The sequence below is a fragment of the Pleurodeles waltl genome, chromosome 2_2 (genome assembly GCF_031143425.1).
Source record: "Pleurodeles waltl isolate 20211129_DDA chromosome 2_2, aPleWal1.hap1.20221129, whole genome shotgun sequence".
NCBI lineage: Eukaryota > Metazoa > Chordata > Amphibia > Caudata > Salamandridae > Pleurodeles > Pleurodeles waltl.
Genome location: NC_090439.1, coordinates 307372036 through 307395475, shown reverse-complemented (window position 1 = coordinate 307395475; position 23440 = coordinate 307372036). Strand labels below are relative to the sequence as shown.

Here is a 23440-nt window from a genome sequence, read left to right as displayed (position 1 = left end):
TTTCAGTATTCAGCAGAAGTGAGCTCTTTGTAGCAACAATCGAGCGTTTTGCTAGAAAGAGAAAAATCAAGGTACTCAATGGAAGCTTTCTCAAGTTTAGGGTGAGGGAATAACCCCAGCAACCCCACTTCGGGGTAGCTCGTAAGTAAACTGCCTGTCATAGTCGACAGCAGCTCAAGAACTAGTACTCTGTACGAGACGAGTAAAGGGCAGGACCAGAGCATATGCAGCAGATCAGCATTTGAAAGTTTACAGCAAGGGAATGTAGCATCGGTTCCTGGGTATGTTTTATTAACACAAGCAGGTGTAAGGTAGGCCTAGTTCGAGATATTGAATTGCATGGATTTAAAACTGGCACTATGCAACACCATGTGTGAATATTGCAATATCTTAGTCAGGTCGATATCGTGCTTTGGTCTAGCCTGGCCTGGTTCCCCAGTAGCCCAGTAAACGCCCTGGATAAGTGCTTCAGTTGCAGAAAGGATCTATAGAACAATCTACTGCCAGTCCCTGCAGTTTAAAGTGTCTGGTATGTCTCGTGTTGGGTTGGTGTATGATGGCAAACTTGAAATAAGGTGCTTAGCGTTTTCTTAATATACTGGTAAGTGAGAAACTGACCTTAGGGAAGCCCATACTCTGCCATAAATACCAGGAAGTTCATCAACTCACATTTGCAAACCGATCCCTAAGCGTAGAATAAATGAAAACTGTTCATCCTCCTTGACATCTAAAAGGTTTTTGTAGTTTGTAAATTCTGTACTACTACTCACCCAGGAATTGATTAGCTAAGATGCTAATGGAGAAAATATTAGTAATTGGCTAGGTAGTTTGCAACAGAGGAAGGAAATTAATTCTAGAAAATCGAGAGCTTAGATTCCAATATCCAATTAGATAATTTTCCATGTTACCAGTCATGTCTGGTGTAACATTTTTTGCAGAGAAATCTTTTGCGTTACTAGATAAAAGCATGACTAGGATTACAGTCTTTTTCCTTTGTGAAATCTTCTCTCTACTGCTGATTGTCCTTAGTGTCTGTCATCCTTACACAAGCCCAATCAAGGCTTGACTACTACTGTTGTGTCTACATGGAACCCCTGCAAAACATACATTCCGTATAAAGCTATTGCGTCTAACCTTCTCCTTGGTCTAAAAAGATTTGTCAATGTCACACCAGTGCCAGTCACTCCTTTGAGTGTCATTTAAGCAGGTACTCCTTTTCATAACCATCAGCCTTTTCTGCAAAGAATTGCAAAGCCATGCTTTCTGCTTAACTCTTGCAGCTGATGCTTTCTTAAAACCAGACAAGAAGAATTCTAAAATGGCATTTTGCTGTACTTAGCAAGATGCAGTTGGTTTTGAGGGTGGTCCCTGCATGTGCATTCATTTCTGTGGGTCTGCATTCTGGATCAACTTCATCCACCTGGTGGAAATGTTGAAAATACAGAAGAGGTTTGGAGACTTCTTTTCTGGATGAAATGGGGCCTGGCATAATTTTTTCCAGATCAATATCCTTTATAACCACAGCAAACCCTTTTATTTTCTTTCACTTTATCTTCTAAGTGTTTTGAAGCAGACAAACCAATGCAAAGCTTCTACGAATCGGGATTTGTAATTTTACTTTTGCTTAGTGTTGTGTAAGGAAATGCCTCCTTGGCATGGTTGCCCCCTGACTTTTTGCCTTTGCTGATGCTATGTTTACAATTGAAAGTGTGCTGAGGCCTGCTAACCAGGCCCCAGCACCAGTGTTCTTTCCCTAACCTGTACTTTTGTATCCACAATTGGCAGACCCTGGCATCCAGATAAGTCCCTTGTAACTGGTACTTCTAGTACCAAGGGCCCTGATGCCAAGGAAGGTCTCTAAGGGCTGCAGCATGTCTTATGCCACCCTGGAGACCTCTCACTCAGCACAGACACACTGCTTGCCAGCTTGTGTGTGCTAGTGAGGACAAAACGAGTAAGTCGACATGGCACTCCCCTCAGGGTGCCATGCCAGCCTCTCACTGCCTATGCAGTATAGGTAAGACACCCCTCTAGCAGGCCTTACAGCCCTAAGGCAGGGTGCACTATACCATAGGTGAGGGTACCAGTGCATGAGCATGGTACCCCTACAGTGTCTAAACAAAACCTTAGACATTGTAAGTGCAGGGTAGCCATAAGAGTATATGGTCTGGGAGTTTGTCAAACACGAACTCCACAGCACCATAATGGCTACACTGAAAACTGGGAAGTTTGGTATCAAACTTCTCAGCACAATAAATGCACACTGATGCCAGTGTACATTTTATTGTAAAATACACCACAGAGGGCACCTTAGAGGTGCCCCCTGAAACTTAACCGACTGTCTGTGTAGGCTGACTAGTTCCAGCAGCCTGCCACACCAGAGACATGTTGCTGGCCCCATGGGGAGAGTGCCTTTGTCACTCTGAGGCCAGTAACAAAGCCTGCACTGGGTGGAGATGCTAACACCTCCCCCAGGCAGGAGCTGTGACACCTGGCGGTGAGCCTCAAAGGCTCACCCCTTTGTCACAGCCCAGCAGGGCACTCCAGCTTAGTGGAGTTGCCCGCCCCCTCCGGCCACGGCCCCCACTTTTGGCGGCAAGGCTGGAGGGAACAAAGAAAGCAACAAGGAGTCGTCACTGGCCAGTCAGGACAGCCCCTAAGGTGTCCTAAGCTGAAGTGACTCTAACTTTTAGAAATCCTCCATCTTGCAGATGGAGGATTCCCCCAATAGGGTTAGGATTGTGACCCCCTCCCCTTGGGAGGAGGCACAAAGAGGGTGTACCCACCCTCAGGGCTAGTAGCCATTGGCTACTAACCCCCCAGACCTAAACACGCCCTTAAATTTAGTATTTAAGGGCTACCCTGAACCCTAGAAAATTAGATTCCTGCAACTACAAGAAGAAGGACTGCCTAGCTGAAAACCCCTGCAGAGGAAGACCAGAAGACGACAACTGCCTTGGCTCCAGAAACTCACCGGCCTGTCTCCTGCCTTCCAAAGATCCTGCTCCAGCGACGCCTTCCAAAGGGACCAGCGACCTCGACATCCTCTGAGGACTGCCCCTGCTTCGAAAAGACAAGAAACTCCCGAGGACAGCGGACCTGCTCCAAGAAAGGCTGCAACTTTGTTTCCAGCAGCCTTGAAAGAACCCTGCAAGCTCCCCGCAAGAAGCGTGAGACTTGCAACACTGCACCCGGCGACCCCGACTCGGCTGGTGGAGATCCGACACCTCAGGAGGGACCCCAGGACTACTCTGATACTGTGAGTACCAAAACCTGTCCCCCCTGAGCCCTGACAGCGCCGCCTGCAGAGGGAATCCCGAGGCTTCCCCTGACCGCGACTCTTTGAATCCAAAGTCCCGACGCCTGGGAGAGACCCTGCACCCGCAGCCCCCAGGACCTGACGGACCGGACTTTCACTGGAGAAGTGACCCCCAGGAGTCCCTCTCCCTTGCCCAAGTGGAGGTTTCCCCGTGGAACCCCCCCCCTTGCCTGCCTGCAGCGCTGAAGAGATCCCGAGATCTCTCATAGACTAACATTGCGAACCCGACGCTTGTTTCTACACTGCACCCGGCCGCCCCCGCGCTGCTGAGGGTGAAATCTCTGTGTGGGCTTGTGTCCCCCCCGGTGCCCTACAAAACCCCCCTGGTCTGCCCTCCGAAGACGCGGGTACTTACCTGCAAGCAGACCGGAACCGGGGCACCCCCTTCTCTCCATTCGAGCCTATGTGTTTTGGGCACCACTTTGAACTCTGCACCTGACCGGCCCTGAGCTGCTGGTGTGGTGACTTTGGGGTTGCTCTGAACCCCCAACGGTGGGCTACCTTGGACCAAGAACTGAACCCTGTAAGTGTCCTACTTACCTGGTAAAACTAACAAAAACTTACCTCCCCCAGGAACTGTGAAAATTGCACTGTGTCCACTTTTAAAACAGCTATTTGTCAATAACTTGAAAAGTATACATGCAATTTTTATGATTTGAAGTTCCTAAAGTACTTACCTGCAATACCTTTCGAACAAGATATTACATGTTAAATTTGAACCTGTGGTTCTTAAAATAAACTAAGAAAATATATTTTTCTATACCAAACCTATTGGCTGGATTTGTCTCTGAGTGTGTGTACCTCATTTATTGTCTATGTGTATGTACAACAAATGCTTAACACTACTCCTTGGATAAGCCTACTGCTCGACCACACTACCACAAAATAGAGCATTAGTATTATCTATTTTTACCACTATTTTACCTCTAAGGGGAACCCTTGGACTCTGTGCATGCTATTCCTTACTTTGAAATAGCACATACAGAGCCAACTTCCTACATGTTGATTTTCAGATTACTAGTCATTTTGGTGGACTTTTTCATTGTTGAAATTTCAAATTGAACGTTTGAGGTGGTTGGGCGTGTTACTTTAACTTTAATTTTGAACAAGTTAAATTTTACTTCACAATTGATCACTTAGCAGTTTTTAGAAGATAACTGTGTAAATTGTCCTTTACTTAGCAGTTGATCTTTAGTAGCCATTTGATGGGGATGTGTCTTTACTCTTTGGTTCTAATTGTGTGTTTGATTTACAGGCTTCTTTAAAGTGTTTGCTTTTTTCAATTTACATTCATAGACCTGTGAAGTCCCCTGTCTCGATCTGGTAACTCTTCAAGGACATTATCAAGGGGCAAAGCATAAAAAGGTAACATTTTACAGTTTATTCTGTAGGCAAGCTAAATCATAGCTGGCATCCGTAGTTGTGTATAGCAGTTTTATATCTCCGTTATCCCAGGCAACCAGTCTACAGAACTTTGGTGTTTCATATAACTTATTGATCTCTTATGAGTAATGATTCATGTAATTTCATGTTTGTGTTCAACTGTGTTGTAGATTGTGTGCAAAGGGTTACTTCAGATTCACTGTTTGCAGATATGATTCTCTTTTGCTTTCTCTGGATTTTTAGGCCCTTTAAGATGCAGGGTTATTCTAAATTGTGATAAACTAATGCATCCATATTTTAAATCAGGTCACAGAAAGAATACAACTCTTCACTTAACAGTATTTTATACGGCAAGGAATTTTGTTTTTAAAAGCTAGGATAAGGATGCAAACTGCAGTGCTAATAATGAATGAACATTGTGTTTGCTGTGAGTGTGCTATCCAAGAAAAAGGACTTTTGGAAGGTCCCTGGTACAAATACTGGGAGTTTAACTACTTTAATGCCTGATAAGACCTCATTGGGTGTTTCTGATGTTAGATGTGTGTTATGAAAACAATGACTAGGGTTTAGCCATACCAGTGAGTCGCAGAGAACGAAGAATGGAGGAGTGACTGTACGTTATTAGTGTGAATATACCCTCAGTAGAATATAGAAGCAAAGATTGTGGTTGCCTTAGACTGAGATTGGACAATAATAGACCCTCCATCACCACTGCTAAAGTTATATGTGATAAGTTATTGGCTAACTGAACATCAAGATAGCCGCTAGGGATGAAACCCTGGTCAAGTAAGTCAAGGGAGTAAAATCAACTCTAAAGTTGTTGAAATTATGGAATGACCTAGACATACGTGGCACAGTCTGCTCTTTGAGGTATCTTTGCTTAGCTCTTTACTTAGTATATTCCAGGGGTAAAAATCCTCCCAATTTCCATACATTGTGCACTTTTGTTGCAAGTGGTGCACAAGACCTACCGGTAGTGGCATAGGAGATGTTAAGTCTGCCATTTGCCCCTTTGCTTTATCAAACTTCTTGGAGCATCCTCGACCCTTTTAAATAATTTTTTCCATGGCTTAGCAGAAATTCATATCCTGCTCAGCCTTGCATACATGTTGCTACCCCATTTCTCTGCAGTTGCTCTTTCTACCTGTAGAAAAGCCTAGGTTAAGCAGGAGCTTCATATATGATGTTGCTTCTGATTCTCTCCATATTCCCAGTATTACTAGGAGTGCCTGTGCAGTTATATGTGCTCCTGTGGTGTCATGTAATCCTTTTATTACTCCCTCCCAGAATTGCGTTTTGGGCCCTCCCTTAATGTATGGAGGAAGGTACCCTTCTTGCCACAGGTGTATCTGCACACCCCATCCCCGGTTCTGCTGATTTTGTGCAGAAGGACTCTGGTATATTATACTCTTTTAGTATTTTCAAGTGGCTCAAGCGGAAACATCATTTTATTGCTGCTTCTCTTAATGAATTGCAGGGCCTCCCCCCCCCCCCAATCATTGTCATTTAGGTTGCCTCTGTCAGTGTGTCCTCAGCTAATCTAGTTTTCCCTTTGTTTCTCATCAGTGTGTTGTATGTGGAGAGATTGCCTCTGTGGTCGTGTGGCAGTTTAGCAGTATTTCCAAGGGGGAGTCTACCTTTTGTTGCCTCTCGCGGTGGGATCTTTGCTTGCAACACATAGCATAGTTGGAGGTATTTAAATACTTGTGAAGGCGCTATTACATATTCAGCCCTGAGCAAATCAAAATGACATGATACCATTTACAACCCACACATCGTCTAGTCTGGAGAGGCCAATATTGTCCCACGTTTTCAAACCTGTTTACTCAAGCATGGTCCAAGTTTCGTAACGGGCCTCAGGGAGGGTGGGGGTCTTTGTCCACCTCATTTTCCAACCCATTTCTCTGCGTAGTGTGCGCCAGGTGGATATCACAGTTTCTGCTGCATGGGGGTGCCAGTTGCCACCTTGCCTCCATAGAGTACATGAAGGTAGCCTTTTTCTTTAGTGAAGCATGGTTTAACAATCGAGCAGGGCATGCACCCATTAGTTTACTGTGCTCACCTGGGCAGCTTTGTAGTATTTTCAAACGCTTTGTTATGCACGGTCTCTGTGTGTAGCTCCTTGAAGGGTAGATAGTGCTATCTGTGATGGACCTTGTAGCCATAGTATGAATCTTAGCAATATATTTATGGCCAGGAAGAATGCATTTGGCAGAGCGTATGGGTATTCTGAAAAATGTAGATGACTTAGGGTAGTGCAGTCATTTTAAAGAACACCTCCTTTCCCATGAGTAAGAGCGTCGGTGCTTCACATCAGTCTGTAATCTATGGAGTAGTGCAGCCAGGTTAACTCTATAGTGCATTCTCTAACCTCTAGCCGTTCACAGTCCTAGGTATTTGAAATGTCGGTTTGCAACTTTTAACTGCAAAAGGAGGCATACAGTTACTATCCAACTGCCCATAGGGAATATCAGGAATTTATCCCATTTGATTCTTAGTCAGAATGTTTCACATACACCGCAGCATTCTATTTTTGATCTAGGATAGTCATTCATTGGGTGGGTTGTAGTTTTTTCAGTGGTGAACTTGTAAACCTGTTGCAGAATAATTGTAAAAACCATCTATTTTACCTGTCAACTCTCTACCTAATTGTTTCTTCTGTTGGAACGAGGGCAGCAGTGCTTGCATTTAAAGTAGAGGTAATTTTTAAAAAATATTTTGAAAAGGGCAGTTGAGACCTTTATTTTTAGCTCTTTTGTTACTGCTCATACTGGCTTGTAAAAAAACAAAAACAAAAAAAATCTTTTTTTGTTCAATGGATTTTATATTCTATGCCATTTTTTAAACAAAAGTTATTGATTTTCGTACACAGCAATGACCTAGCATTGAGCACATGTTAAATTTTACTTCTAGTATATAACCTAGTCGAGGTACATCCAAAGCTGAGAGGCTGGAGTTCCAGTAATGTCTCACAGAACGACAATCTGAGGCCTAGTCAAGGTACATCAATGATTTTCCCCCATCTAACCAGAGGGAGGAAACCCCTCACCACTCTCCACTTCCTGCAACCAAGCCGCACCTTCCGGCTCCCCAGGAGGGTGCCACTTGAGCTGCTCTTGTCCCCTTATCTTTCCCCTTGGTTCCCCTCCATGCGGTTGGCTGGAGATATTAGCGGAAGCAAGGGCCGGAGTTGCAGCAAACGCCAAATAGAACTCCTCCCAAATCCCTCAAGGGAGGGAGGGCTTTGAGCCCCACACACAGTACCTTGCCTTGAACTGGTGTCCACTCAGGTGTAAATAGGGACAGGAGAAAACGGTGTTATCTCCACAGGCCCCTTCCTGAGCACCCCTCTTGACCGTGGCTGCACATCTCGCTCGCCCACCCACCCCGGCTGCACCCCCTTCTCACCACCGGGGAATCTCCAGCTGGCAGCACTTGTTCTGACCCCTTGGCCTCCGTCAGGTCTTTCAAAGGCCCAATGCTCCTTTAGTCCTCGTGGCGAGTGCAGCCACCATCCTTTTGCCACCCAGGAGGAAGCCAGAAGCCACTCCAGCCCACTTAGTGGCTGCAGTAGGCTGTGCCCGGTAACTCCAGGATGCCCTGTCTCCTGTCCAAATGGCTGGTGCCACGCCATCAACTAGGCCCTCAGCCTCACTGTGGATGATTGCGGTTCCTAGGAATTGTGTAGCTTCACTTGGTGGATTGTCGGTTTTGCAGTACAGGATGTTGACGGATGTATTTGTGATCCACGGAGCTAGAGGTGACTACTTCTTAGCGGCCATTGTGCCTTGCCGCACCCCCAATCTATGCCATGTTTGGTGTTGATGTATAATGACGCTTGTGCCATTTGTGACGAGTATGCTGTTTTCAGTATATACTCTTTAAGGGGCTTTAGGTCATCCTCCTTCAGCTATCCACGTCTTTGTCTGGCATTGGCTTGAGTCATTATCAGTGACATTTTCGATGAGCTCAAAGCAGTATGTTAGTCTCATCTTATTTCTGTTTACTGTTTGGGTGTATCTGTTCACCACACTTGAAAAGTACACCTTTTCAAAATACTTTGTCATTCACGGTGCAATCGTGGTTATAGTTAAAATTGTTTTGCAATGCAACCAGCTTTTTTTTTTTTTTTTTTAATTGTTTTTTTTTATTGCTTATGTCAGGACTTGAGAACCCATGTCAAAACTTTTGACTTACCTAAGCTCGTTTTTTCATAGTGTTTTCCGGAATTGTAAAAACACTTTTTTTTGGTGTATTTGAATAGTCTGAGATCCTTCACCTTTTTTCATGGAGAATAAAAACTTGTTAAAAATTGATTTAGAAGAAGCATCATTTAGCGTTTATTAGTTTTTTTTGTTTTCAGTTTTCCTCCAATGGTATACACTTTTTACCTTGCTTCATTTTAAACATACTTTGAAACATTTTTGCTTACACATTGAAGCATCTCACATTGGCAGGTGAAGTGCTGGCATATTACTTTTTGTAATATCTACCCATTTTACTGTCATCGATCTGCCTAACGTTTTTAGCCATTGACAGGATCTTAGAAGATTTGGACCAATACTTGATCGTATTTGGTTGTTGGAACAAGTGCAGCAGCATTTACATTTAAAGTAGGGGTAACTTTTTACACATATTTAAGATCCAAATACATGCCTCTTCCTGGGATGATTAAAAAGGTTAAAAAAAATGGAAAGCCAACACATTTTTGATGTGGACAAGCATGTATTTTACGGGTATAATTTTCCTCTTTTACCTAGGAGCTAGTGGCTTACTACTCAAAACTAAGATGTCCTACGAACTATGTTATTTTGCTATGTGCATCATTTGTCAGATGTTCAGTTTTGTGCGAATAAGGAAGTTTCACAGGGACAATGAAAATGGGTGAGGTGTCACAAGGATGATGAAATTAATATCCTAACTTTAGATTTGATCAGCCACTGCCTCCCAGTATCTGACATATTATGCATTATCCAAAATGTTGGGCATGTATTCAGAAGTCCGTTCCTTGTTATATTATATTGCTTTGCTATATGGTGCAAAATGAAGGGCTGAAAGCTTCCCTTGCTCTTCAGGCACTGGAAGATTTTTAGAAAGGGGCATTTTTCCAGACTGCAGCCTCCTTTTGTTGATTGCCTTGTTCTGTTGTCTCTGCTAAATTGTAACGCAGACAGGAGCTGGAGCTCTGCAGCGTCTTCACCAAATGGTCCTCAACACTTAGCACTGAGTCCATTTGCGAATTTCAGTTTCATTTTAGTTTGCGATTGAAACCCATGAAAGATGAGGAAGTCAAACAACTAAAGTAAATACCAATCTCAATTTTGAGCCCACCAAATAAATAGTGTGTATCACAGCAGGCCCAGTTAGCTTGTCTTGCTGCCTGTGCAAAAGTCAATCAAGTATGTAATCCTTCTAGCATACGGTGGGGTGCTTGTTCTTGAATAACTTACAGTGGAGTTGAAATTTGTAAAGGCTAATATTGGATGGAGTTCTGGATGTTGAACATTAGACCTTAGGAAGGTGGCTTAGGCCACTATGATTTTGTGTTGCCGTAACACTCGCCAAATTGTCAAGAAGACACTGGGAGGATTTGAATGTTTTGCTGTGCTGTTCTTTGAAGCATCTTGCAGGTCATCTAAAACCTAATCCCAGCCGAGAGAACATCTGCTTCTCTGGATGCAGTCCTTAATTGGTTAGCATGTTGAGTTTTGTGGCACTTCTTGGGTGGTCCTCCTGTTCAAGCAGCTCTGATGAAACTGCTCCTTGAATATCTAAATATTTGCCCTCTGAAGCAGATCTCGAAATACTATTGGATTGGCAACAACATTTTACATTAGCTCGCCTACCAACTACATTGACGTTATTGGTACCGCTGTCACTCATGTCTTGTGATGAGCTTTTTGTCTTACTATTCTCTCTGAAGGCAAGATACAGAAATCCTAAACTTTTCTACAGTGTCCACTCGTGATTAAATCTGGTTAAAGTAGCTGACGTGCATCTAGTGTTGGATAAGCATCTCACCATTTCACTCCAGAATTCTGCCAAATTAATAATGGAATAGGTGCTGTTGTCTGTTTTCCCCAAACTACTTTTATTTTTTCCATTTAATGGTGTTGTATTATGCTGTTGCTCCTTGGCACAACTAGCATCCAAATGTTTGCAAATCCGTGTCAAACGACCTGGGTCCTCCGCTACAGGGCTCAAGTTGAATTTCCTCATATGGGGCCCTTCCCCTCCATATGTTACCATATTTCTGAGGGCAGCCCTGGCTAGCTCTATATCTATTCAATAGCATGTGTAGCTGCAGATACACATGCTGTGCATAGCTCTTCCAACATCTAGTGTTGGGCTCGGAGTGTTACAAGGTGTTTTTCTTCGAAGAAGTGTTTTCGGAGTTACGGGATCAAGTGACTCCTCCTCTTGGTTCTGTTGAGCATGGGCAGCGACTCCATTGTTAGATTGTTTTCTTTCCGCGGTCTGGTTCAGACGTGTTTCCTCTCCCTCCGAGATTTAGATTCAGAAAACCTTCTTATTTGTCGGTATTGTTTAGATCGTGTTTCCCATCTAGCATCGAACCGGTGGTACCATTGGAACCTTAATTTTCGCCCTTCGGGGCACGTGCGCCCGACTCGGGCCTGTTCGGGCCTACCGCGTGGGAAGCCTGATGGATTGGACCCCATTCCTATTCTGCCTTCGGTGCCATGCGAAATACCCCTATACAGACCAACACTTGGTTTGTAATTTGTGCCTTTCTCCAGACCATCGGGAGGAAGATTGTGAGGCCCGTTGATCATTTGGTTCAAAGACCACCCTCGGAGATCGCAGAGCCTGAAGACTCAAAATGGCGTCGAAAAGCAGCGAACATCTTGACGTCATGGAGGAAGAGCAGGCGCAGACAGCAGTCTCCATCCGAGACACAGACTCCGGACAGAAATCAGAAGATGACAGACCCATCACAGCTGGCCAGTATGTGAGTATGTCTGCACCTACACCCCTGCACAAAAAACATCTAAAGGCCTTGGGTACACCACTGCCGGAAAGCCATTCTTCGGCCAGAAAAAAGACTGTTGGCGACTGTCCTTCGGGTTTGGTGCCGAAAAAGGCCACTCCTCTGTCCACTTTGGAGTCGAGCAAATCTGTAAAAAGCACAGTTTCAGACACCAGTAAAAGACCCCATTCTTCGGAATTGAAAATTCAGCAATTGGCTTCGGAGCTGAGACCTCAGACTACTTTTTCGGGACCGAAAAAACTACACACTTCGGAGCCGAAAAAATCCTCATATACAGGGGAACAAGGACTTTCCAAAAAATTAAGAGATTACGAGACTAATCATGGAATCTCATAAGACTTCTGAGGAAGAGCCCGAGATTGAACCAATATTACAGGTTATGGTTGAGACACAGTCCAGAATCCATATTCATAAGGAGACCGGAAGAATCATCACTGCACCTCCTTTAAAAACCAAAAGAAAGCTGGCTTTCCAAGAGGAACTAGGCTCTGCGCAACCACCAGCAAAGGTGCAAAAACAAAAGGAGAAGCCACTACCTCTCCATACTTCTCCTCCTCAATTTCCACAGCTCTTTCTCACCTCACAATAGCCCACCACCACTGCCTTCTCCAACATATTCTTTATATTCACAGGAAGGTACGGCAGACCCATGGGATCTCTATGTCCCTGATCGCATTCCAGACAATGACCCAGATATTTACCCATCAAAACCTTCTCCTCCAGAAGACACCACTGCATACACCCAAGTAATATCTAGGGCAGCAGTTTATCGTGGAGTAACCATGCATTCCGAGCCATTAGAAGTTTTTTTATTTAATACACTGTCTTCTACACATTCCAGGTACCAGTGTCTCCCAATGTTACCAGAAATGGTTAAACACGCAGACCAAATTTTAATGAACGTTTAAAAGCTAGGATTATCAACCTTAGAATTGATGAGAAGTATAAGCTGGCGCCTACTGACCAAGATTACATCACTCACCAGGTCACTCCAGACTCTGAAGTAGTCAGTGCAGCAAGAAAGAGGGTGTAAAGAAATGGCTCCCTGTTGCAGTTACCCCCCACTTTTTGCCTGATACTGATGCTGACTTGACTGAGAAGTGTGCTGGGACCCTGCTAACCAGGCCCCAGCACCAGTGTTCTTTCACCTAAAATGTACCATTGTTTCCACAATTGGCACACCCTGGCATCCAGATAAGTCCCTTGTAACTGGTACCTCTGGTACCAAGGGCCCTGATGCCAGGGAAGGTCTCTAAGGGCTGTAGCATGCATTATGCCACCCTAGAGACCCCTCACTCAGCACAGACACACTGCTTACAAGCCTGTGTGTGCTGGTGAGAACAAAATGAGTAAGTCGACATGGCACTCCCCTCAGGGTGCCATGCCAGCCTCTCACTGCCTATACAGTATAGGTAAGACACCCCTCTAGCAGGCCTTACAGCCCTAAGGCAGGGTGCACTATACCATAGGTGAGGGTACCAGTGCATGAGCACTGTGCCCCTACAGTGTCTAAGCAAAACCTTAGACATTGTAAGTGCAGGGTAGCCATAAGAGTATATGGTCTGGGAGTCTGTTTTACACGAACTCCACAGCACCATAATGGCTACACTGAAAACTGGGAAGTTTGGTATCAAACGTCTCAGCACAATAAATGCACACTGATGCCAGTGTACATTTTATTGTAAAATACACCACAGAGGGCACCTTAGAGGTGCCCCCTGAAACTTAACCGACTATCTGTGTAGGCTGACTAGTTTTAGCAGCCTGCCACAAACCGAGACATGTTGCTGGCCCCATGGGGAGAGTGCCTTTGTCACTCTGAGGCCAGTAACAAAGCCTGCACTGGGTGGAGATGCTAACACCTCCCCCAGGCAGGAATTGTCACACCTGGCGGTGAGCCTCAAAGGCTCACCTCCTTTGTGCCAACCCAGCAGGACACTCCAGCTAGTGGAGTTGCCCGCCCCCTCCGGCCAGGCCCCACTTTTGGCGGCAAGGACGGAGAAAATAATGAGAAAAACAAGGAGGAGTCACTGGCCAGTCAGGACAGCCCCTAAGGTGTCCTGAGCTGAAGTGACTCTAACTTTTAGAAATCCTCCATCTTGCAGATGGAGGATTCCCCCAATAGGGTTAGGATTGTGACCCCTCCCCTTGGGAGGAGGCACAAAGAGGGTGTACCCACCCTCAGGGCTAGTAGCCATTGGCTACTAACCCCCCAGACCTAAACACGCCCTTAAATTTAGTATTTAAGGGCTACCCTGAACCCTAGAAAATTAGATTCCTGCAACTACAAGAAGAAGGACTGCCCAGCTGAAAAACCCCTGCAGCGGAAGACCAGAAGACGACAACTGCCTTGGCTCCAGAAACTCACCGGCCTGTCTCCTGCCTTCCAAAGATCCTGCTCCAGCGACGCCTTCCAAAGGGACCAGCGACCTCGACATCCTCTGAGGACTGCCCCTGCTTCGAAAAGACAAGAAACTCCCGAGGACAGCGGACCTGCTCCAAGAAAAGCTGCAACTTTGTTTCCAGCAGCTTTAAAGAACCCTGCAAGCTCCCCGCAAGAAGCGTGAGACTTGCAACACTGCACCCGGCGACCCCGACTCGGCTGGTGGCGATCCAACACCTCAGGAGGGACCCCAGGACTACTCTGATACTGTGAGTACCAAAACCTGTCCCCCCTGAGCCCCCACAGCGCCGCCTGCAGAGGGAATCCCGAGGCTTCCCCTGACCGCGACTCTTTGAACCTAAAGTCCCGACGCCTGGGAGAGACCCTGCACCCGCAGCCCCAGGACCTGAAGGACCGGACTTTCACTGGAGAAGTGACCCCCAGGAGTCCCTCTCCCTTGCCCAAGTGGAGGTTTCCCCGAGGAATCCCCCCCTTGCCTGCCTGCAGCGCTGAAGAGATCCCGAGATCTCTCATAGACTAACATTGAAAACCCGACGCCTGTTTCTACACTGCACCCGGCCGCCCCCGCGCTGCTGAGGGTGAAATTTCTGTGTGGGCTTGTGTCCCCCCCGGTGCCCTACAAAACCCCCCTGGTCTGCCCTCCGAAGACGCGGGTACTTACCTGCAAGCAGACCGGAACCGGGGCACCCCCTTCTCTCCATTCTAGCCTATGTGTTTTGGGCACCACTTTGAACTCTGCACCTGACCGGCCCTGAGCTGCTGGTGTGGTGACTTTGGGGTTGCTCTGAACCCCCAACGGTGGGCTACCTTGGACCAAGAACTGAACCCTGTAAGTGTCGTACTTACCTGGTAAAACTAACAAAAACTTACCTCCCCCAGGAACTGTGAAAATTGCACTAAGTGTCCACTTTTAAAACAGCTATTTATCAATAACTTGTAAAGTATACATGCAATTTTTATGATTTGAAGTTCCTAAAGTACTTACCTGCAATACCTTTCGAATGAGATATTACATGTAGAATTTGAACCTGTGGTTCTTAAAATAAACTAAGAAAAGATATTTTTCTATACAAAAACCTATTGGCTGGATTTGTCTCTGAGTGTGTGTACCTCATTTATTGTCTATGTGTATGTACAACAAATGCTTAACACTACTCCTTGGATAAGCCTACTGCTCGACCACACTACCACAAAATAGAGCATTAGTATTATCTCTTTTTACCACTATTTTACCTCTAAGGGGAACCCTTGGACTCTGTGCATGCTATTCCTTACTTTGAAATAGCACATACAGAGCCAACTTCCTACATTGGTGGATCAGCGGTGGGGTACAAGACTTTGCATTTGCTGGACTACTCAGCCAATACCTGATCACACGACAAATTCCAAAATTGTCATTAGAAATTCATTTTTGCAATTTGAAATTTTTCTAAATTCTTAAAAGTCCTGCTAGGGCCTTGTGTGTTAAGTCCCTGTTTAGCATTTCTTTTAGAGTTTAAAAGTTTGTAAAAGTTTGAATTAGATTCTAGAACCAGTTGTAGATTCTTAAAAAGTATTCCAACTTTTAGAAGCAAAATGTCTAGCACAGATGTGACTGTGGTGGAACTCGACACCACACCTTACCTCCATCTTAAGATGAGGGAGCTAAGGTCACTCTGTAAAATAAAGAAAATAACAATGGGCCCCAAACCTACCAAAATACAGCTCCAGGAGCTTTTGGCAGAGTTTGAAAAGGCCAACCCCTCTGAGGGTGGCAACTCAGAGGAAGAGGATAGTGACTTGGAGGACAATTCCCCCCTACCAGTCCTATCTAGGGAGAACAGGGTCCCTCAAACCCTAACTCCAAAAATAATAGTCAGAGATGCTGGTTCCCTCACAGGAGAGACCAACACCTCTGAAATCACTGAGGATAACTCCAGTGAAGATGACCCCCTGTTAGCCAGGATGGTCAAAAGATTGGCTTTGGAAAAGCAGCTCCTAGCCATAGAAAGGGAAAGAAAAGAGATGGGCCTAGGTCCCATCGATGGTGGCAGCAACTTAAATAGGGTCAGAGATTCTCCTGACATCCTAAAAATCCCCAAAGGGATTGTAACAAAATATGAAGATGGTGATGACATCACCAAATGGTTCACAGCTTTTGAGAGGGCTTGTGTAACCAGAAAAGTAAACAGATCTCACTGGGGTGCTCTCCTTTGGGAAATGTTCACTGGAAAGTGTAGGGATAGACTCCTCACACTCTCTGGAAAAGATGCAGAATCTTATGACCTCATGAAGGGTACCCTGATTGAGGGCTTTGGATTCTCCACTGAGGAGTATAGAATTAGATTCAGGGGGGCTCAAAAATCCTCGAGCCAGACCTGGGTTGATTTTGTAGACTACTCAGTAAAAACACTAGATGGTTGGTTAACTGGAAATGAAGTGTGTGACTATGTTGGGCTTTATAATTTGTTTATGAAAGAACACATTCTAAGTAACTGCTTCAATGAAAAGTTGCATCAGTATCTGGTAGACCTAGGTCCAATTTCTCCCCAAGAATTGGGAAAGAAGGCAGACCACTGGGTCAAGACTAGGGTAACCAAAACTTCCACTGGGGGTGACCAAAAGAAAGGGGTTACAAAAACTCCCCAGGAGAAAGTGGGTGACACTAGAAACAAAGAAAAAGAGTCCTCTGTAGGCCCCCAAAAACCAGAACAGGTGGGTGGGCCCCAAGACACAACCCAAAACAAAGGTGGGTACCAGGGTAAGAACTGGGATGCCACTAAGGCATGGTGCCACAACTGTAAACAGTCTGGGCACCACACCAAGGACACTTCTTGTCCCAAAAACAAACCCCAGAACAAAATTCCAGGGGTAACCAGTGTAGCCATTGGAGATGACTCCTCAGATGAGGAGGTCTTCATAGCTTTCAACTGGAAAATGGGCCCAACAGGTGAGTTGGAGATTCCAGAGGGAAGTAGACACTTCCACCACCTACAGGTGAATGGAATCCCAGCCACTGCCCTGAGAGACACTTGTGCCAGTCACACTATTGTGCATGACAGGCTGGTGCTCTCAAACCAGTACATCCCAGGTGAGATGGCCAGAGTAAGAGTTAGCCCAGACAGGGTCACTAATAGGCCTGTGGCTCTTGTGCCCATAGAAGTGGGTGGAACTTTTAGCTGGAGAAGGGTGGTAGTCAGTACAGACCTCCCCCTTGATTGTCTCCTTGGAAATGACTACCCAGAGGTTAGTCAGAGCCTAAGAGAAGAACTGGTCCAGGGCCAGTCCTCTCCCAAGGATTCTGGAGTGCCTGCCTCTGCAGTAAATGCAAGTAGGCCCCAGAGGAAAAAGAAAAGGAAACAGAGTAGGAAAGGTGGACAACCTTTAGCCAAGGTTCCAGCAAGCCAAGGAGATTCTGCTCCAGTAGGGGAGAACTCCAAAAATGGCTCTGATAAAGTCCAACCTGACCCACAAGAAGTCCTGGCTAGTCAGGCAACTGTTAAGCCTGAGTGGGTGGCTCCTCAGCTAACAGAAGAAAGAGTGGAAGAAGGGTGTTTACTACAAGATGTGGTAACCCCCCACTCTAATACAGCAGACAGGCACCCTGAACCCAAAGAAGCCTGTAACTTAGCCCCTTCCCTTGTAGGTGAAGAGCTAAAGGTGTGGTTCTGGGCACTGACAGCTGTCAGTGGCCTCTGCTGGGTGTTAGCCTTTATGGCTGCACTATCCTTGGCATGGTGGTCTGACCCCATGCCAAATAACAAGTTAGGCCCCCTGACCCTATTGGTCATGGTGGGGTTACTCCAGCTCTGGGTAACCTCTTTGGGTAAGCTAGGGGTGACCCTGGCTAAGATAAGATTAGCAGAGGTGGATACCTCTGACCTCAAAATAGAGAGAATGGGTGAAGACATAAAAAGCACAGACAAGAGGCAGTTCAGACTAGGTCCTATCACTGTGGAAGTGGGTCAGTTCCCCAGAGGGAATGACCTGAACAGGAGGATGTAAGGCAGAGTAGGCCCTGCAACAAACCAGCCATTTCCTCTACTCTTCCTCGCCTGACAGACTAGGAAGACTCTTCCAGCGTTGGCTGAGTCTCCTGGCCTGTGGGCTGGGGGGGGCTTGTGTAAAGAAATGGCTCCCTGTTGCAGTTACCCCCCACTTTTTGCCTGATACTGATGCTGACTTGACTGAGAAGTGTGCTGGGACCCTGCTAACCAGGCCCCAGCACCAGTGTTCTTTCACCTAAAATGTACCATTGTTTCCACAATTGGCACACCCTGGCATCCAGATAAGTCCCTTGTAACTGGTACCTCTGGTACCAAGGGCCCTGATGCCAGGGAAGGTCTCTAAGGGCTGTAGCATGCATTATGCCACCCTAGAGACCCCTCTCTCAGCACAGACACACTGCTTACAAGCCTGTGTGCGCTGGTGAGAACAAAATGAGTAAGTCGACATGGCACTCCCCTCAGGGTGCCATGCCAGCCTCTCACTGCCTATACAGTATAGGTAAGACACCCCTCTAGCAGGCCTTACAGCCCTAAGGCAGGGTGCACTATACCATAGGTGAGGGTACCAGTGCATGAGCACTGTGCCCCTACAGTGTCTAAGCAAAACCTTAGACATTGTAAGTGCAGGGTAGCCATAAGAGTATATGGTCTGGGAGTCTGTCAAACACGAACTCCACAGCACCATAATGGCTACACTGAAAACTGGGAAGTTTGGTATCAAACGTCTCAGCACAATAAATGCACACTGATGCCAGTGTACATTTTATTGTAAAATACACCACAGAGGGCACCTTAGAGGTGCCCCCTGAAACTTAACCGACTATCTGTGTAGGCTGACTAGTTTTAGCAGCCTGCCACAAACCGAGACATGTTGCTGGCCCCATGGGGAGAGTGCCTTTGTCACTCTGAGGCCAGTAACAAAGCCTGCACTGGGTGGAGATGCTAACACCTCCCCCAGGCAGGAATTGTCACACCTGGCGGTGAGCCTCAAAGGCTCACCTCCTTTGTGCCAACCCAGCAGGACACTCCAGCTAGTGGAGTTGCCCGCCCCCTCCGGCCAGGCCCCACTTTTGGCGGCAAGGACGGAGAAAATAATGAGAAAAACAAGGAGGAGTCACTGGCCAGTCAGGACAGCCCCTAAGGTGTCCTGAGCTGAAGTGACTCTAACTTTTAGAAATCCTCCATCTTGCAGATGGAGGATTCCCCCAATAGGGTTAGGATTGTGACCCCCTCCCCTTGGGAGGAGGCACAAAGAGGGTGTACCCACCCTCAGGGCTAGTAGCCATTGGCTACTAACCCCCCAGACCTAAACACGCCCTTAAATTTAGTATTTAAGGGCTACCCTGAACCCTAGAAAATTAGATTCCTGCAACTACAAGAAGAAGGACTGCCCAGCTGAAAAACCCCTGCAGCGGAAGACCAGAAGACGACAACTGCCTTGGCTCCAGAAACTCACCGGCCTGTCTCCTGCCTTCCAAAGATCCTGCTCCAGCGACGCCTTCCAAAGGGACCAGCGACCTCGACATCCTCTGAGGACTGCCCCTGCTTCGAAAAGACAAGAAACTCCCGAGGACAGCGGACCTGCTCCAAGAAAAGCTGCAACTTTGTTTCCAGCAGCTTTAAAGAACCCTGCAAGCTCCCCGCAAGAAGCGTGAGACTTGCAACACTGCACCCGGCGACCCCGACTCGGCTGGTGGCGATCCAACACCTCAGGAGGGACCCCAGGACTACTCTGATACTGTGAGTACCAAAACCTGTCCCCCCTGAGCCCCCACAGCGCCGCCTGCAGAGGGAATCCCGAGGCTTCCCCTGACCGCGACTCTTTGAACCTAAAGTCCCGACGCCTGGGAGAGACCCTGCACCCGCAGCCCCAGGACCTGAAGGACCGGACTTTCACTGGAGAAGTGACCCCCAGGAGTCCCTCTCCCTTGCCCAAGTGGAGGTTTCCCCGAGGAATCCCCCCCTTGCCTGCCTGCAGCGCTGAAGAGATCCCGAGATCTCTCATAGACTAACATTGAAAATCCGACGCCTGTTTCTACACTGCACCCGGCCGCCCCCGCGCTGCTGAGGGTGAAATTTCTGTGTGGGCTTGTGTCCCCCCCGGTGCCCTACAAAACCCCCCTGGTCTGCCCTCCGAAGACGCGGGTACTTACCTGCAAGCAGACCGGAACCGGGGCACCCCCTTCTCTCCATTCTAGCCTATGTGTTTTGGGCACCACTTTGAACTCTGCACCTGACCGGCCCTGAGCTGCTGGTGTGGTGACTTTGGGGTTGCTCTGAACCCCCAACGGTGGGCTACCTTGGACCAAGAACTGAACCCTGTAAGTGTCGTACTTACCTGGTAAAACTAACAAAAACTTACCTCCCCCAGGAACTGTGAAAATTGCACTAAGTGTCCACTTTTAAAACAGCTATTTATCAATAACTTGTAAAGTATACATGCAATTTTTATGATTTGAAGTTCCTAAAGTACTTACCTGCAATACCTTTCGAATGAGATATTACATGTAGAATTTGAACCTGTGGTTCTTAAAATAAACTAAGAAAATATATTTTTCTATACAAAAACCTATTGGCTGGATTTGTCTCTGAGTGTGTGTACCTCATTTATTGTCTATGTGTATGTACAACAAATGCTTAACACTACTCCTTGGATAAGCCTACTGCTCGACCACACTACCACAAAATAGAGCATTAGTATTATCTCTTTTTACCACTATTTTACCTCTAAGGGGAACCCTTGGACTCTGTGCATGCTATTCCTTACTTTGAAATAGCACATACAGAGCCAACTTCCTACAGAGGGCAAATAGCCAGTCTTCAGGAGACACACCGCCTCCTGATCAGGACAGTAGAAAATGTGACGCAGCAGGGAAAAGAGTTGCTACACAAGCAAATTCTCAGGCACTTCTAGCCAGGTATGATAGGGCCCATTGGGACGAAACGCAAGATATTATACAGCATCTCCCAAAGGAGCACCAAACAGGAGCACAGCAAGTGGTGGAAGAGGGTCAAGCGATCACCAGTAATCAGATAAGATCTGCCCTCGATGCTGCTGATACAGCTGCAAGGAGTGTAAACACTGCCATCACAATTAGACATGCATGGCTGTGCTCCTCTGGTTTTAAACCAGAAATTCAACAGGCAGTACTTAATATCACAGTCCTCAGATGCTTACACCCCCCAAACGAAGCAAGGACAACAAACCCATTATCAACAAGTTGGGTTTAGAGGATCCTATATAGGTCAATATTACAGAAATAGAGGTAAATGCCAAACCTCTAAACCTAAAACAACGCAACCTTAACAGGGACTTCCTTCCCTCTCTTCCACTCCACACATCTCCTGTGGGAGGGAAGACTACAGCAATTCCACTCCCATTGGCAAAATATCACCTCAGACAATTGGGTATTATCAATTATCCGCAATGGCTATTGCCTAGAATTAATCTCCACCCCTACAAACATCCCACCACGATATCACAAATTGTCCCCGGAACATACCATTCTGTTACAAGAGGTACAATCTCTATTATAAAAACAAGCAATAGAATTAGTTCCACATTCTCAACAAGGAACAAGAGTACACTCACTATACTTCCTCATTCCCAAAAAAGACGGCACCCTCAGGCCCATCTTGGACCTTAGGCCCCTCAATCTGTACATCCTGTCAGAGCATTTTCACATGGTAACTCTGCAAGATGTTATTCCACTACTATAAAAACACAATTACATGACTGCTCTAGATCTCAAGGATGTGTATTTCCACATACCCATCCATCCAGCTCACAGAAAATACCTCTGGTTTTTTTATAGCAGGAAATCACTACCAGTTCAAGGTGTTGCCATATGGCATAACAGCTCCAAGAGTGTTCACAAACTGTCTAGCAGTAGTAGCAGCCTACTGAAGAAGACAACCCATCCATGTCTTTCCATATCTAAATGATTGGCTAATAAAATCAAGCAATCTTTCACAATGCCAACAACACACTCATTACGTGATAGAAACCTTGCACACCCTAGGGTTCACTCTAAACTACCAAAAGTCACACCTTCAACCAGCACAGGTACAACCGTACCTAGATGCTATCCTAAATACTCAACTAGCCCTAGCTTATCCAAATATTCAAAGGATGCAAGCTTTCCAAAATATCATACCACTCAACAATACACTGTGAGATTTATCATGAAGATTCTAAGGATGATGGCATCTTACGTAGCTATAGTCCCACATGCAAGACTAAACATGGGGCCCTTACAACAGTGCCTTTTACAACAATGGTCACAAGTACACGGTCAACTTCAATATCTAGTGTTGATGAACCACCAAACACATATGTCCCTTCAGTGGTGGAATCGCAGCAATCTAATGAAGGGACCGTCATTTCAAGATGCTGTACCTCAGACCATAATCACAGCAGACACATCAATGATCGGTTGGGGAGCTCACCTCAACAATCAGACCATTGAAGGGCAATGGGATGTCAAAAAGAAACAGCTACACATAAACCACTTAGAATTATTAGCTGTGTTTATCGCCCTAAAAACGTTTTAACCTCTTCTCAACAGAAGAATGTTCTGATAAAAACAGACATGACAACCATGTATTACCTCAAAAAACAGGGTGGACACCTTCATCTCAGCTGTCCCTTCTAGCCCAAACAATTTGGAAATGGGCAATTCACAATCAAATTCATTTACTAGCACAATATATTCCAGGGATAGACAATCAGCTGGCAGATCTCCTAAGCAGAAATCACCAACAAACGCACGAATGGGAGATTCACTCCCAAGTACTTCAAAAGTACTTTCAAAGGTGGGGAACACCAGACAGATCTATTTGCAACAAGCGAAAACACAAAATGCCAACATTTCGCATCCAGACACCCACATCCCCTATCCAAGGTCAATGCTCTGTGGATCAATTGGTCAGGGATATTTACTTACGCTTTTCCCCCTCTCTTACTCCATCCCTTTCTAGTCAGCAAACTATGTGAAACGTCACTCACTATGATACTCCGAGTACCAATATGGGCACGCCAGCATTGGTACACAGCACTCCTAGATCGGTCTGTAGTGCCTCATTTCAAACTCCCAAACAGACCAGATTTATTAACACAAAACAAAGGTCAAATCAGGCATCCAAACCCCAATCCTCTCAATCTAGCGATTTGGCTGCTGTAGTCATAGAATTTGGTTACCTAAAACTTCCATCAGCATGTATGGAAGTAATTAAACAAGCACGTAAACCTACTACCAGACAATGCCACGCAAAAAAGTGGAAAATATTTGTCCACTACTGTCAGTCTAAAAACACTGATCCACTTACAGCATCTATAC

General features: G+C 46.0%; 1 protein-coding gene across 1 annotated transcript in view; it reads left to right on the top strand.

Annotated features, from left to right (window-relative positions):
- Positions 1-23440, top strand: part of LOC138282351 (uncharacterized) — a 453679-nt gene that overhangs the window by 50953 nt on the left and 379286 nt on the right. Inside the window, exon 3 of the mRNA XM_069219772.1 lies at positions 4616-4684. Within this exon, the coding sequence (XP_069075873.1) occupies positions 4616-4684 (69 nt within the window). The remainder of the gene's footprint in view (positions 1-4615; positions 4685-23440) is intronic.